Below are 17,567 nucleotides of genomic sequence, written 5' to 3'. Positions count from 1 at the left end.
ATGTATAGGAACTGCTTCAGTCTCAAACAGAGGCACAGGAGGCAGATAGTAAGGCTCCCTGACTGTCCTGTACATACAGTAGCTGCTAATGAGACTTCATGCTCCATGCCAAAAGGGGCTCCATTTTAGAGATGGTGAGTGTTTTTTCAGTATGGTTATATGTGTCACTGTATCTGGTATGCTTTGATAACCAGTACTGTCTGGAAGCCCAGCTACAGACCCAGCTTCATCCAAATCCTCTCCCTGTGATCAGTCTGCTCCACACAGGATCTAAGGGATGGAAGTTGATTAAAAGGAGTTAATTGTACTGTGGTTAAAGCAGGAGGGGTTCAGTTGTAAACACACAAACTGGGATCTGGAAACGGACACAACTGGAGGGGTGGGAAGAGGGGGTTAGGGAAAGGGAGGTGGGGAGGTGGGGGTGAATACCTGCAAGGGCCGTCTGGAGGGAGCAACACGTTTACAACAACGAGACGTAGCCTGGCCGACTGCTGTTTTCAGTCTGCCGAGGTAGGAGGGGAAAGAGAGCGAGAGAGGAAAAGGGGGATGGAGCAAGGGAGTGAGAGAGGGGGTTTGGAGGCACATCAAGAATTTGCCTTTTAAGGGGTACGGTCTCCAAGCCCTGCGAGTTCACATGCAGCAGCCAAAACACACTGAACAGGATAAACAAAGAACACTGAAAAGACAGAGGAGAAACAAAGCAAGAATAATAATGTTATTCTCACTCTAGTATTTGCCATACTAAGGGGCCTCTTTTGGGAGCAGTAGCAAAGTGTGAGAGCGGGTATAAGTAAGTTAACTTTGTCTACTCTCTAAGGTGGAGACAAAATGATGGATGTTTAGAGTAGAGGGATGTCCATAGCAGCACTTCTGACCACTTCAATTCTGCTGGCAGTATTTGGAACTGATGTTGCATGTTCCAAGTTTGTAAGTAGCCTAGGGAGAGGAGACTGGTTCCACACTAAGAGGGCTGTCTCTTTTAGAGCATCCAAACTGCGACTGTTGTGGTTTTGTTGCTTTATGAACCCATTTCTAGACAATACAGATGACTGTGTATGTGTGAGCAGGAAACAGAGACCGCTTCAGAGCGAGAGCGGGAGGGAGAAACAGAGAGGTATTGTATATGCGTATGAGAGAAGAGAGTTAGTCAGAGGGAGAGAGGGAGAGGGTAACAATTTGTGCCTGGGAGAGAGGGACCGAAGGAGAGAGACCATATATGTACTGTATGTCTATATGTGAGTATTTGAAAGGGGGGGATGCATGTGTCTGTGTGAGACAGAGAGAGAGGAGGGAGAGAACGTATATCCTCTGGCCCTTGGTAAGTGTGCGTGAGGCTGAATGGGAGCCAGGAAAAGGGGAAGGGCCTCGCGTCCGCCGACAAAAACAGCTGCCTGAGAGTACGCAGGAAAACAGTGCTTGGTAGAGGATAGGGAGTGTGGGACAGGGAAAGAGAGAACAGGAGAAAGAGAGAGCGCCAGGGCCCACATCTCTATATGGGTTGCGCCCTGAGTGCGGAGCCTTGCTGTGGGGAGGAAGCGGAGCCTGTGCCCTTGGTGAGAGGGTCACTGAAGCGTCGAGGTCCAGAGAGGTCCAACAGCGGCAAGATGAAGCTGACCAAGGTGAGTGTCTGGGTGGGCTTGTCTAGGGGTATTCATGTGGCCACAGCTGGTCCAATACAAAACAGCTGTGTTTTAGGAACATTTCAAAACCTGGATGATAATTGCATATATATATACATCAATTAGTGTGCATGTGTTTAGTCTGTGTATATTAGTGTGCTTGTTACTTTGAGTTGTGTCTGGTGTCTGTGCCCATGTTTGGGTGCAGGGTTCGAATTACAAGGGGCTACCCCCATAACAAATCATGGCCCCCTCATCAGAATGGAAATTGTCAAAGAAATGTTGGGCAACCCCAAGAGACGTCGGGCACCCCCAAGAGTCTGTGTATAATTGGAACCCTGTTTGGGTACATTAGTGTTATTGTAAGTCCCCATGGTTACAGCACATGCTGTGGAGTGTGGGAATGCTAAGCCCCCTGGATGACGTCAGGCTATTGCATCCAACTGACCCGTCAGTATGGGTGTGGGAACTGGAGTCTACTGTCAGAATGGATCATTCTCTTCTCATGCTCTCAAGCTATTCATTTAAATTATTATTTACTTATCACAGAGCCGATGTACAGTATTGGTGGCCTCTGAGGAACTTATTTCATTTTGACTGGTTTGGCTGCAGCTGTGAACGTCAAAAATGCTCCAGGAACAGATAAGTATGGAAGATATATCATTGACTTCTTAATAAATACACTTTACAACGGTGTCCTACTGGCGATGCCTGTTTTCCTGTTTGCTAGAATGGCAATGCTTTTTATTGGGTGCCAAAGGCAAGGTGATGGTTATACTGGTAATTGTTTTTCAGCCTCACAAGTCATGTGCTATGAGCCATGATGCGTCACGGCTTTATTATGCTGCTGGCTACAGTACATCCAATGAGTGGGCTGGCTGTGTTGTTATCATAGAGAAGCTCCATTAATGGCTTATAGTATTAAACGACTTGGCAGGTAAAAGAGAACACAATTTGCTGTAGCCAAATAAACAACAGGGATCAAAGCCAGAGGGATTATTTCTGCTTGGCAATTGAATCTATCTTGATATGATACTCACTCTTTCAAAGCCTATCTTGATCTCCAGAGAACATTGTGATATTGGCCCCTCACCCTAAGACAGAGCTGGGCAGCTCTCCATCTCTTGAATGTGAAGATAGAGTACAACAACACTGTAGTGACTCTTATAGAATAGATGACTAGATATCCCTCTTGTTCCACCTGTTACTGTGGTTTACAGATGTAACACAGCGGTTCTGCAGGCTCAGATTACTCATCCCTTCAATGGTCACAAGAAAATTGTTTGAATTCCTGAAAGACCAACTACGCTTTAAACTGGCACTGCCTTACAGCAACCATATTCCACGGGCATTTTCTACACACCCAACACAGGAAAGAGCATTGGCGGATCAATGGTAAAAATAGCCTCTACGATCCATAATTCTCACTCAGACATAGACACAAATACACATAAACACACCGTTCTACTGGCACACATAACCACAAACTCACTCACATGGAAACACTCACATCCTGTTATCTGTGGTCAAACTATAGTCAATCTTTGACTAGACTTGACTCCTCTGGTTTAGAACAATAATATGTCCAAAACTGTTGTTGAGGAATGTTTGTGTGGGGCAGAGTATGAGATGAAAGTAGAGAAATGGGAAAAGGAAATATAAAGCCTTTCCTTTCTCCATAACCTGCCATCCCAATAAATCCCAGATCCACCCATTTAAATAACAGAACCCCTGAAGATAATATTTTATCCAAAAGAGTGTTTTGAAAGAGTAGGAAATGTTTTGGGAATGAGCTGGAATTTGGCAGGAGAGTAGGGAGGGCACATAAAGGAAGTGGGATATGATTCAGCATTTTATTACTCTCATGTAAAATGAAAGTAAATATTCCCAAGATACATACAACCCCAAAGAGACCCACTCAGCCTAGCTTTGTTTACTCTCGTGCATATGTATTTATAGTTTACTCTCGTGAGTATGTACTCTCTCGCTCTCTCTCTCTCTTGCTCTCTCTCTCTCTCTCTGTCTGTACAGCTGTACCTTATCCACCTTTGGCTTAGCACTGTCTTACACAATCATTCCTCAAGCAATACAGCTCCCCCTTCACTCCCCTTTCCCCCACCCCATTTCCTCTTGGCCAATGTTCCCACTCTCTAAACCTTTTTCATTTACCTCCATGTTGCTCCATGCATTTCCCCTATTCCCTAAAGTGTTATATCCTTTGCATTTAGTGAACTTAAGCTAAAAGCAGTTGATGCCTATTTTATTTTAGAGGTATCATTCTATATGTTCAGTACTGATGAGGATCAGCCAGGCTCACTCGGACTCAGTTTCTCAGTATCTCTGCACAGTTAAAGTTGTAATGGTGGGAGGCAGTTCTGCCTGATTTGCTCTTTACACAGGCTTATCCGCCCCCCTATTTGAGGTTCAAAAGCTGTTGCTCCCTCTTCCTCTCTATTGTAGTTGTCTCTGTCCATATATCTTTCTTTGTAAATAACTACACATGTCCATCCCCAGGTTAGCGTTTTTCATCATGAATCTTCCTCTGGAGGCAGCTCTGCAGAGTAGTCATAAAATCTTATTTTAAACCTAACCTTATCCCTAACCTTAACCACGCTGCTAACCAAAATGCCTAACCCTAACTTTAAATTAAGACCAAAAAGCTTATTTTTGTTTTCATAAAATGTTACAATATAGCCAACTTGTCTATCTAAGGGGAAATCGCTCAGTTCTGCCTTCAGGACCAGACTCATGACAATAAACGTCAACCTGCTGTCCATCCATGTGTCTATGTGTATTTGAGGATGTGAGAATAAAATGTGTTCTAGGGCCAATTCAACAGGTGTAATTAAACCCCATCCCTCATCTGTCCCCCAAACCCCCAACCCCATCCCCCTCTCTAAGTCCCAGCATCCTGTCAGCTCGAGGAGGTAACCCTGTATTTTGTTAATCTCTCCCGTGGCCTTCCTGCCCCTCCCCTCTCTCCCCATCTCCTCCACTCCTCTCCAACAGAAAAAAGCTACAGACAAATAAACGTCCCTGGTCCCTCCGTTTTCATATGAGACAGAAATTCCATGGTGCTTAGGTGTTTTTTTTAACGGCTGGACTGAATTACCCTATGTGTTGTTCTGGGATTCCTGTGAGTTACACTCAAATTATGTAGGGGTTAGATAGACGTAGTCATGTTTCTAATACTTTCCTATTTATGAATAGTTATAGATCATGTCAAGGTCACAGATTATTGGTATTGATCACTATTCTCTTGTGCATTATAGCAATTATGGCAATTAATAGCTTCATCTTGGCTTCTAGTTGGCTGGGTAGAAATATCGACATAAAGCTTCCATCTATCCCATCCTCTAAGATCGACAGATGTGGCTGTGGAATAGGGGCTTGGAGTCGATTTGGAACTCACAATACCACCTCAGGATTCTGTGAAAATGTGCTACGCCACAGAACTGACGCACTTGCACACTACTTGTTGCACCTCTCTCTTCCCCCCACGTGGTGTAGCTCTTGAGCTATTGGTAACATGGAACTAGTTTGGCTCCCGAACCACTCCACAGGAAAATGTCCAATTAGATCTTTAGGCTCCCCTCTCACCTTTATTATGCCAAAAAAGTGTGTGTGTGTGTGCTTGTGCGTATGCGTGTGCACTGTATATATACATAATATGACATTTGAAATGTCTTTATTCTTTTGGAACTTTTGTGAGTGTAATATTTACTGTTAATATTTATTGTTTATTTCACTTTTGTTTACTATCTACTTCACTTGCTTTGGCAATGTTAACATACTTTTCCCATGCCAATAAAGCCAGAGAGAGAGAGAGAGAGAGAGAGAGAGAGAGAGAGAGAGAGAGAGAGAGAGAGAGAGAGAGAGAGAGAGAGAGAGAGAGAGAGAGAGAGAGAGAGAGAGAGAGAGAGAGAGAGAGAGAGAGAGAGAGAGAGAGAGAGAGAGAGAGAGAGAGAGAGAGAGAGCTACATAACCATATGAGGGGCATTTTAGGGGGATTGTGTCTGGAGAGTTTAGAAAATGTAATGCTGGTTAACATGCAATGTTGGGACCATTTTGACTTGCCCCCAGAAATTACATTTCTAATTCCCAATCCTAACCAATCCTGGGGAAATATCTTCACTCTCCCCTCCCACAGCTGACCAATCATAGAGGGGAATTCCAGTAATACAATTCCACAATGGCCTTTCCTTTAATGGCTCCACCCATAGCGACAGAGCAGAGGGAGACTAAAAGAAACAAGGTAATTTTTAGTTGCAAACTATGTTTTGAGGACTTTTTGGGAATGTAAGAGAACTTTTGAACTAAAAAGTCTAACTCGGACCTATGCCTCGAGGCATAGACTTAAAGGAAAAAGAAATGAATAAGGTAAGAAAATAATGGAAAGGTAATTATTATTATTGAAATGTATTTTTATTGTAGGACTAGTATTACATAGTACTACTTATGGTCCATCAAATAATGCACATTCGTGAGGGAATCAAAGTGTTACATTGGGGTGTGGGGGACTGCAAGCATCCACTTTGACAGTATTCATCCCATTAATTTGCGCATGCTGCGCTTGCCATCTCCCTCAAAATGTTGTCATGCTGATATAAATAGTTTATAGTCTCTTGTCAAATGTTCCAGTGCTGTTATTTTTTTTCTTTTTTTCTGTAAATGTTCTTGCGAAGTTAGATTAGTGGATTAGTCATCTTTCCAAACTCTACCGTGTCTTTACGCGGCTCACGCTTGTTCTTTGACAGTATACCCCACTAGTCGAAAGTTACACAGCAGCACATGGACAGGGTTATTTGTCCGACTGAATGAGATGTTCGAGACTCTACCACAGGATAATCATCCTCTGGCAAACTATACTCAATTGAAATTCCTTCTAGAGTAGATTACTAGTATTGCGGTTTTACTTTGAGATGAATATCCTAGCCTTAGTGTAGTCAATTTGCCCAATTACAGTATAATCCGATGTCATAGCATTGTGCGGTATTCTTGCAGATCTGATACAGATAGCCTAAAAGGAAAGTGGTAAAAGGATCATATGACTCCATGCGCACCACTCCCTCCCCGTCTCTCCATCTCCAATGTGTTCTGTGTTTATTACTGCGTCATAGCAATTTCCCAATGAAAGTGAATTGTGATCTCCTTAGAGGTGTTTGTGTGCTTGTGTTTCTGTGTGTGTTTATGTGTGTCTGTCTGTGTTTGCGGGTGTGTGTGAATGTCAATTTTAATAACCAGGTGGTGATGGTAAGCCAGGTAGTGGGTGTGTGCTTTCTTGCATGTGTTGTGTGTCTAGCTTGCGTGTGAGGAGGGGAGAAGTGGATGTATGCTTAACGTATCATCCAATCAATCAACTCCAATATCATATTCCCATGTCAAAAGTTCCTGTAAGTTGTGTAATAATAACATGAGGGAAACCACAGTGGATAGGTAACACCATAACATTGTCCAATCTTTCCTTTGGCAGTGATAACAGTGTTACTGCTAATAGACTGGCGCTGCTGTGTACTGCAGTGACCTGAGCATGTCATTTATCAGTAGATAGATAGGGCCCAGCTCCAGCAGCACAGTGTTGTGGTTCAGACTTAGAGGGAGAAAGGAGCAGAGAGAAGGTAGAACCAGCCCAAGTCTCAGCGTAGGATTACCTATCTAGGATCAGTTTTGCATTTTAGATCAAAATGAATAAGAATACAATGGAAAGAGGGGACCTGATCTTATATCAGCAGTCCTACCCTGAGAGATATGAATACGGCCCCTGAACAGCAGGATCAGGATGGGGAATGTGAGAGGAGAGGACCCTAGCCAGCGACAGCAGCAGTGTGGCTGACCACCAGAGGTTAAAACAGTGAGGAGGGCTACACAGGAAGTGTGTCATGGCGCAACGCTGACCTCACCACTGGAACAAGCTGTCTCTGTTCCCTCCACTGCCTGTCCCACCCTTTTGAGACACACTGGCCTTCTGTGACGGGAGGGAGGCTGCACAGAGAACACACACACACGTGTACACACACACACAAACACGTGCACACACGCGCACGCGCACATGCACACACATTCAAACACACACACAGACACACACACATCCGCATCTTTAGACTTTCTATTACGGGGAGGGGAATACAGAGAGAACACACACAATTATGCACACACACACACACACACACACTTGATCTCCATCTGTGACACACTGGCTTTAATGGAGGGAGGGGTACTGTACTGCAGACACACACGTATACACACACAATCCCTGTAACAATATGAGTCACAAAGACTCATAGTGGAGAGAGGATGGCATATTACAAACGTTATTATTCTACCGTAATCATTTGACCAGATGGCACATAAAGGATGATGCTCTCTGCTCTTGCACTGAACAGTGAACACTCAAAGCTGCGCTGCAGCTCTTCTCCTTCAACTCTTCTCTCTCAGCTGCTGGAGCCCCTCATCCAGCCAGTGCATCACAACATCAGAGGAGTTGACTTGCAGGTCCAAATACAGCTTCAGTTGTTTAGATATTGGAGTCTAAAGGGAAACCCAAGAGAAGACCTACCCTTATGGAGTATCTCTATAGTCCAGCTGCCTTGGGCCCCTGGCCTCGTTTTAGCCTGGGGTCAGTGGGTCCAGTCCGGTAGAGAGTGTGCCACACAATACCCATCATTGTGTAAACTAAATATCAACCTATTTTTGGAGGGGAAGAGAGAGTCAGAGCATCCAGGGGGTGTGTAGGGATGGATGTGTGTAGCATCTGTGTGTATGTGTCGGCTCCTCCCTTCAATCACGCTTCTGTTCTGGGGGCATCTGGTAGACAGGGAGAAGGAAGGGGAGGGATTTATTTTCAAAAAGCGGTTCTTTGACTAAGGAACTTCTGGGTTTCTGGGCTGGACGACAAAAAATAAGAGAACAGGACCCTCTTGTGTGCTGAACTGCTGTTGATGCCTGGGGGACGAGGGTGGGTAGGGGAAGAGGGGCTGTCCCAGAGCAGACGGGAGACACAGGGACTTGGCGATAAAGGCTGTCCCATTACACTGACTGACTACACATACAGTCAGGTTTGTGAGGTAGCAACTCACTGGTGTGTACTTGAAGGGTGTTTTTAGGAGAGGAGGGGTTGTAACAGAGAACTGTCTGCAATTATTTTACCCAGTCTGAAGTTCTATTTGGGCGGCTGACGAGGTAAGACGTTATGCATGCCCATTTTAGACCTACTTTGCCATGAAGGTGAATGGGATATAGCCTGTTGGTGAACATTGCAAACTTGTAATAATATATAATGTTTGTATAAATAAAGTACTGTTTGAGGAGCATTGCTGGAATGTTAGCTTGTTTTTCAACATATGTAAACCAATGACTGGAGAGCGAAAAATCATGAAAATCACAGACAAACTTTGTAAAGACGGTGGGAAAACCAAGATATTTGGTTTGAATCAACTGAATCAGTCTAAGTTGTCAAGTTGCTGTGGACACTTATTTGGCTGTCTCCATAGGAGAACCCTTTTGTTTCTAGGTACAACCCTTTTTAGTTAAAGGTAAAAACCATTTTGGGTTCCATGTAGAACCCTCTGTGGAAAAGGTTCTACATGGAGCCCACAAGGATTCTACCTGGAACCAAAAATGGTTCTTCAAAGGGTTCTCCTATGTGGACAGCTGATAGGTTCGACATAGCACCTTTTTTTCTAAGAGTATAGCAGTTTCACTAGATACCCTTATCTATCTTTTCCCCCATCTCTCTTTCCCTCCCTCCTGTCCTCACAGCTCTCATTTGGCAGCTGAATATCCAAAGAGAGCCAATCATTTCTATTATGTCATACAGAAGGATACATGAGACATATGTCTCACATGGTGGCCATTTTCATTCGTTACACCTAATTGTTATCATAAGGCCCCATCTTGCACATTGTTTCAACTGAGTGTTTACCAGCTGTGGCTGGCTGCTTGTGCTTATGTCAGTATCCAGGTCCGTGTTCAGTATTGCACAATGTTGTGAAGTGTTCCCAATGACAGAAATGTCTCTCTGACAAGGAAAGTAAGGAATCATGTCAGCTTTTTATCTCTGCAACATTCAGTACATTGCACCTTTCTGAACGCAACCCAGGGTATGCAGGCGCTGCCGTCTGTCTGTCCGTCTGTCTCTGTCTGCCAGGTGGTCTGTAATGCAGAGTGATCGTGTCTTTAGCAAAAATGTTGTGAAACCATGCCCAGTCTGTGTGAAACTGCCCACAGTATTTAACTCACACACAATAGTAGGCTTGCAGTGAAGTTAATTAGTGTCTCTATTTCAACTTTGTTCCCGGTCCACTCCATGGCTGCAGACACACAGGCAGAACGTTTCAGAGAGCCAGTGGTTTAGTCTCATGCCTGGCATGCTTGGGGTCAATGGTGAGGGGGGGGCCATGGGTGGGCAGGGGGAGGGGGGTGAGGTGAGGCGGGTGGTGCCAGCCCTGGGTGTCCACACAGTTGCGTAGTGAACATGATAAGCACAGTCTCCTGCCAGCTGTCCAAATAGTGCCCAGTCGTAGCGGGAGAGGAGAATGGAAAAGTGTGCAAACAGACCCTTTTACTGAAGAGGAAAGGCACACACCGCCGTAACAAAGGTTCATTCTATGTTTCAGTTTGATTTCCAGACCAATGAAAACAGACAGGCTTTGAGGCGGTAGATAGATTGTACTGTATACACACGGACATGGACACACGGCCATGCATGGACACTTCTGAGGGCTTACATTAACTGGTGGATTTGCCCTCAGTATATCTGAGTGGGTGTGTATGCCTTCATTTTTTCCACAAACATTCTCCATCCTTTCTTTCCTTAGTTCATGACATAGGGAGAGAGAGTGTGTGAATGTGTGTCTGTGTGTAAGAGCAGAGCAACAATTTGTTCACATATGTTTACATTTGCTTAGTTACCATGCCATGAAACGTGTAACTCCCATCCCCCCGCAGTCTCATGTTCAAAGCCAATTTCATGTTGTGAAACAAAGTAGGATCATGGGTGAGTTACTAGAAGATGACCTCCATTATACAACCATCCATCCAGAGGGGCTGGAGCAGAAATAAAGAGCAGCAACACCTGACTGCAAAGCTCCTTTCACTCAAACACGCCAACAACTCACTAGTGTGTGTGCTACTCCCTAAGTACTGGGTTTCTAACTGTGTGTTGACAGACGGGCAAGGAAGAGCCCCATGTCTTCAAGGAGAAGACTTTTAAGAAGAGGCGTCAGTGTGGGGTGTGTCGTCAGAGTGTGGACAGCACTGGATCCTTCTGCCGAGGTGAGTCGCTCTCTCTCCCCCTCTCTCTTTCTCGCGCTCTCCCTCTCTCTTTCTCGTGCTCTCCCTCTTTCTCTCTCTCTTTCTCTCTCTCTCTCTCTCTCTCTCTCTCTCTCTCTCTCTCTCTCTCTCTCTCTCTCTCTCTCTCTCTCTCTCAGACTCTCTCTCCTTCTCTCCCGCTCTCTCTCTCTCTCTCTCTCTCTCTCTCTCTCTCTCTCTCTCTCTCTCTCTCTCTCTCTCTCTCCGCTCTCTCTCTCTCATCTCTCTCTCTCTCTTTCTCAGACTCTCTCTCTTTCTCAGACTCTCTCTCCTGCTCTCTCTCCCACTCTCTCTCTCTCTCTCTCTCTCTCTCTTCCCTCTCTCTCTCTCTCTCTCTCTCTCCACCCTCCTCCATGGAGGATCCTGTTCAGCTGGCACTCCTGTTAGCTCTAGCTCGCTGTCTCTCTCAGAGCCAACATCCTCCTGACTGGAAGCTGATCATTGTCTAGGGAGATCAGATCAGTTAGATCATGTTTTTAACAATGCTACATCAAATACACAAAATTAACCTGGATGTTGGAAGCTGACTAATATTCCATTCTCTGTCTCCCTTTGTTCCATTCTTATCCTTCTCTCTCCAGTGTGTAAAACAGCCACTCACAAGAAATGCGAGGCAAAGGTAAGAACCCAAACCAATTCACTCCTGCGTAACTTGCCCAACTCTGGAATTGTCCTCCCTGTCCCTACCCTCTGAGCTTAGCTGCAGCGGGTTAAGGAAGGCTACAGTTTCTTTCCACTGATGTGAAGGCTTCACTGTTCCATTCCCAGAGCGGGGACCGGCCGCACCCAAGCCCCACGTTGCTCCATGTGAAAGGGTCATTGATGGAGGAGTGAATACCAGCTTTGGCCTGGGGCAGGGAGAGACTTGGCAGACTGTGGCGGCGGGCGACATGCGTTATGGAAGAAGGCATGTGGCAGAGATTGCCTTCCGATCTTCGTAGCATCTTTTACATCTGAGGAGAGAGCACTAGAGGATAAGGGGATGGGTTTGAAAAGTAGCAAATCAATAAAAGTCCATAGCCGGTTGGTTTTTCAATATCATATTTGATGATTTCTATCTAGGAATGGGCACAAACTCATCTGCAGTAGACCTGGTATAGTATGTAGGCCACTCTTGTCCTGTGGTCTGGCTGTGTTTCCTCAAAATAATGCTTTTTGTCAAAAGGATACTATTTCCACACTGTTGTGTTGTTTGTGGCCTGGATGTTTTGGGGTCTGGAGATGATAGCTGGATAGCTGAGGCTGTCCTGTTGACTGGTGGTGGCCGGTGCCCAGGCAGCGATAGCCATCGGTCCTGCCCAGGAAGGGTGAGGCCAGCCTCCGGGGGGCATGGGACTCTGGCCATCTCAACTGTTATCTGGCCTTAAGAGCCAGCGCTGAGGGCTAAGGGGCTCGCCCATGAAAGCTTGGGATTCAGGAAGCTCTGATCGAAGGAAGCTGCCTGGGGTTTTATTGAAACCACATACAGAAGAGCAAACAGAAACCCCAAATACACATGGTACAACATCCGTCTGGCCCTGGCCCTGAGGGTTTTATACGTTATTGTCCATGAAAATCTGTCAGATTTCAATAAAAACACCAGCCTCCGTGTTATGCTAGTGTAATAACCGTAGCTTTTTTTTATCACAGTCATTGAAAATGAAAGAGAGAGAGAGAGATGGACAGATGGTCAGGTCAGTGTTAGGCCAGAGCCTATATCCACAAAGCGGGTCTTAACCTGTAGGATCTTAATTTGAACCAGTTTGCTACAGCAGGAAAACAATTCTGCAGCAAGAGGAAATGTGAATTATTATGTGGATTATAATTAATGCACATTTTTTGAGGGGTAGATCAAATCAAGTCTGACATTTTAATGTGGAAATTACAAGCTTTAGAAGCATTTTTAAACCTTGAATACAATACAAGTTTAAATTTACACTTTTAAATGTCAGACTTGATTTGGCCTAACGAAAAATGTATCAACCCCTCAAACAAAGTCCATTAATTATAATCCACATAATAATTCACATTTCCTACTGCTGTACTCTTCTTCATTATGATCTAAAAGGCGAAACTGATCCTAGATTAGCACTCTTACTCTTAGAGGCTTTGTGGATACAGGCCCATATCTGTTTTGTGTTGACCTTGCTGTCATCACCTTGTTTTCTGTAATAATGTGTTATAAGAACAAGACCAGAGGTGGAAATAGTACTGAAATATCCCACTCAAATAGAAGTACTGTTACTTTGATAAAAATGTACTCAAGTAGAAGTAAAACTACTGGTGTAAACAACTACTTAAGTAAAAGTTAAAAGTAGCTCATTTAATTGAGTTACCTTTAAAATAAAAACATTGACCTTGATAATTAGCTAACTTTCCATACTTGTTATTCTCAAATACTGAGACTGAAGTGAGTTTTTTAGATGTTCTCTGACCTAAAAAGTATAATGTTGAAATTAGTGCATGTCTAGCTGTAGCTATTGTGTAGACACAGGTATATGCAAGAGGCAAGTAAAAGGTGCATGGGGTACTCTAGTGGCCAGCTCCCGTAATGCAACCTTAGAGTAACAACATTTTAAGAAAAGACCCACAGTGACCATACACACTGAGTATACAAAACATTAAGAACACCTTTCCATGACAGACTTACCAGGTGAATCCAGGTGAAAGCAATGATCCCTTATTGATGTCACTTGTTAAGTCCACTTCAATCAGTGTAGATGACGGGGAGGAGACAGGTTAAAGAAATATTTTTAAGCCTTGAGGCAATTGAGACATGGATTGTGTACTGTATATGTGCCATTCAGAGGGTGAATGGGCAAGACAAAAAAATGTAAGTGCCTTTGAACAGGGTATGGTAGTAGGTGCCAGACGCACAGGTTTGTGTCAAGAACTGCAACGCTGCTGGGTTTTTCTCACTCAACAGTTTCCCGTGTGTATCAAGAATGGTCCACCACCCAAAGGACATCCAGCCAACTTGACACAACTGTCGGAAGCATTGGAGTCAACATGGGCCAGCATCCCTGTGGAACGCTTTCGACACCTTGTAGAGTCCATGCCCTGACGAATTGAGGCTGTTCTGAGGGCAAAAGGGGGTGGTGCAACTCAATATTAGGAAGGTGTTCCTAATGTTTGGTATACTCAGTGTATATCTTATCACCATAGGGACACGTTTGAGGTTAACAAATAATGTGACAAATATTAGAGTGAGGAATTCTTACCTGCTTTGATGACATCTGCTTTGTCAGTCCAAGAGATTTGTAACTTTGGCAGAAGGATTGCAGCAGCAATAAGTTGGGGATCTTCCATCATTCCTCCAAAGCGCTTCCGGAGACCCTCCTGAGTGGCTCTTATGAGTGGTAGGGACATCTTGCACGATGCTTCCAGCCTCTTAAGTTTTGCTTGTAGCGAGAAGATCACCGGCAGCAGCCACCCCATATGCGTGTTGGTCTCTGACTGTAGGATGTTCAAAGCCGCCACCAGCCGTCACCACAGGCCTCATCAAGGTCAAGAAGGCCATTTCTGTAGGGCTCAGCCTGTAAGACATAAGCACATTTTAACACCTGTTAGAATAGTCGTAATTAATGGACAATAACTGTAATAGAAATAAATTATCATGTAAGATATCTTTGCTTGCTGATAGGTTTGCTTGTTTGATGGTTCCTTGGTCCGCTTCTTTTTGCGTGCTGAGGTGAGGTTATTGTAGACCGTCATCTTTGATGGAGGTTTCCTGTGTGAACAAAAGGATTCCATCAATGTATGCAAAATGAATGTCTCATGACCTCATGAAACACACAGAGTTTGGTTTTATACAAATTAATGTTAACAAACCCATCTATTGTTCTCTCTCACTTCACATACACACTCAATAAAATTATAATGATGTGTAGACAAAACAGTACTTGAGAGAGACACTGATGTTAAATGAATACATCAATCATGAAGGTTATTGGCCTACTTAAACACTCATTAAGGTGTCATGAACGGCTTCATGTGACCAACAGAAGCATATCTGTATTCTCAGTCATGTGAAATCCATAGATTAGGGCCTAATTAATTTATTTCAATTGAATGATTTCCTTATATGAACTGTAACTAAGTAAAATATTTGAGATTGTTGCATGTTGCGTTTATATTTTTGTTCAGTATATTTAGCCTCACAATTAAGTTTTTAACGATTTTCTTGGTAGTGTAGCTAGCTAAAAAAATAATACAATTTGACCCATGCTATGAGACTTAGCTACAGAGTCTGGCTTTTAGATGAATGTTATCCTAATTTACACAGAGAAAGTACATAGTTAAAATTCCTAGGTCCCACTGGGCACAGACAGTCAGTTCAACGTCTAGTTTTGGGTTGATTTGTCAACTAATGTGAATTCAACGTGAAAACAACAAAAAGGGTCACCATGTCAATAGATTTAGGTTAAAAGTTGGGTGAAAATGGGACGGAATTCCCTTTCGTTGATGACTTTTTTCAAATCCAATCAGTTTTCCATGTTGATTCAGTCATCACATTGAATTATTTGGTTGAAATGACGTGGAAACAATGTTGATTCAACCAGTTTTTGCCCAGTGGGGTCTCTCTAAATATGTCATGACCAAGCAAAGCTAACGTTAGTTCACTTGCTGACATTAGCTTAATGTTGTTATCTAGCCCAGATAACTTCCATGGCTAGCTAGCTAGCCACCACCACACATAGTGACAATGACGTGCTAGGCACAATAACGGCTATCATCATCGGGTGGTGGTTAGCCATGTAGCTAACTAGCTAACTTAAATGCAAAGATAGCTAGCTAATTTAGCGGCCACTTCCATCATCCTGGGTAAGCAAAGCTTGCATTTCATGATTACACTGTCCCGTCTCCTGTGCTTAAAGGAGAACTGGTCACTGAGATGAGGCCAGGGATTCTCCTCCTCCTCTTTAACACTGTCTCCTCAGTCTCCTCTGTCTCCATTGTTTTTCACACACACCGCTTTGATAAAAAAGCATTTCATCTCTTTCACGTCACATCTCGAACATGCTAAATTATTTTAGCCTTTTTGAAAATATTCAGACCATTCATTGTTCAGTTTGTGGACACAGCTTGATTTGATTGGCCTGTTTTGGCGTGATGTGTGACATTTGATTTGATTGGTCACTGACTAAACAACATGAGCAGTTTTTTTATGGCTTCGCAAACTTTCCGTGTTATTATGATTTACTATTATGGATAGCCTACAAAATTGTACTCTGTAACAGATGATTTAAAAAAGGTAGTGAAGTACAATACTTCAAAACATACTTACAGTGTAAGTAAAAGTACGATTATTGATTTTGAAAAATACAACAAAAAAAGTACAAGTACTCGGAAGAGCGACTCAATTACAGTAACAAGAGTATTTGTAATTTGTTACTTCCACCTCTGAACAAGACCTTGAACACATTTGGCTGATCTTCACATTAACCCTAAATGTCTGAGTAGGGTATGTAACACCTCAGTTCCTCATGTAAGAGTTTTAGTCACGTAGTTTCTCCATGCATCTGGAGACATCCTTATTCACTGGCCATCTGTGAACCATTGTGCTCTCATAATGACTGAATTTACAACCTTTTACAGACAAGTGGTGCCATCAGCCTGGTGACAAACTGTCCCGTAAGTTACTTTACTGTCCTGTCGATGCTCCCTCGGGAAAAGCCCTTGGTCTCCTCTTCCCAGAATAAAGCATTTCCTGGAAAAGAGGGGGCCAGAAAAAAGAATAGTCTGTGTGCTTCTCCCTATGGCTTCTCCTCTTGTACTTGTCTTGTGGAGTTGCGGTCAGTCATCCAACCACGAAGTCAACAACCTACAGCTGGCTCATCTCTTTCATGAGCGATCCCACTTCAAAAATACACCAATATGCCAAAACAGTGTTTTATTTCAGCATGTTCTCTGTGTAGAGAACAGTTCCTCCTTATCTGTGAGCTGGAGTGGAAAATGTGGTCCACAGGGAGCGAAGGGGGACCGGGGTAGGGGAGGGGGTCCATGATTAAGAGTCAGGGAATGTTGATGAGCTACCCAATAAGGCAGGACATTTCCGCTATTTCTGGAGGAATAGTAACCCCCCCAGGCTGGATATTGGTTGCCCTTTACGGGAAACCAGTTGAAGGTGTGTGTGGGGGGGGGTACCGTACTGTAGATAGGAAGTGGTGGAGGGACAACAGACAACTGTAAGAGGAAGGCCTGTAGAGCCGGTTAACCTCTACTGTTTTCCTAGCCCTGTCAACAACACAGAGCTGACCCCAGCATCCTCTCTGCTCATCTTCTATTTCCTGTCAGACCAAAGCTCAGAATAACCGAAAAAATCTTCCTGGTAATCATTACTAGGGATGTGTCACTGGTAAATAATCAGATTAAAATCCAGTTGTTATATATTTATCTCTTAATTAGTTTATATAAACATGTACTACAGGAAGTGTAGAATAGAAATAGAATGACTGTGTCTCATCATCATCGTTAGAGACTCTGAGTCACCACCCCGTCACTGAGTCATGGTAATTGCCGGGGTAGATAGCGTGGCTTGTTTTGAATGTGGGCAGACTAGTGAGTGAGTCAGTGTGATGCTGATCAGCGTTAAAACCATAAGCGTGACAGTTTGCTTAGCAGGTCTGGGGCTCTGCCAGACGACCCTTGGTGGAGGGG

The 17,567-nt window shown here is 43.8% G+C and overlaps 1 protein-coding gene across 3 annotated transcripts in view; it reads left to right on the top strand.

Moving 5' to 3' along the window:
• The first annotated feature begins 628 nt into the window (after positions 1-628).
• LOC121546505 (tensin-2-like) overlaps positions 629-17,567 on the top strand; it is a 53,684-nt gene continuing 36,745 nt past the window's right edge. For 2 of the 3 annotated variants that reach the window (XM_045209421.1, XM_045209420.1), the window contains exons 1-3: positions 629-1,619; positions 10,787-10,892; positions 11,510-11,547. In XM_045209421.1, the coding sequence (XP_045065356.1) occupies positions 1,494-1,619; positions 10,787-10,892; positions 11,510-11,547 (270 nt within the window). In that variant the 5' untranslated portion in view covers positions 629-1,493. Of the gene's footprint in view, positions 1,620-5,621; positions 6,000-10,786; positions 10,893-11,509; positions 11,548-17,567 lie in introns of those variants that run through there. The other variant, XM_045209422.1, reaches the window with a different exon arrangement.

This window comes from Coregonus clupeaformis, chromosome 30 (assembly GCF_020615455.1).
Source record: "Coregonus clupeaformis isolate EN_2021a chromosome 30, ASM2061545v1, whole genome shotgun sequence".
Lineage (NCBI taxonomy): Eukaryota > Metazoa > Chordata > Actinopteri > Salmoniformes > Salmonidae > Coregonus > Coregonus clupeaformis.
The sequence above is the reverse complement of the archived record's forward strand: the minus strand, read 5'-3'. Positions and strand labels throughout refer to the sequence as shown.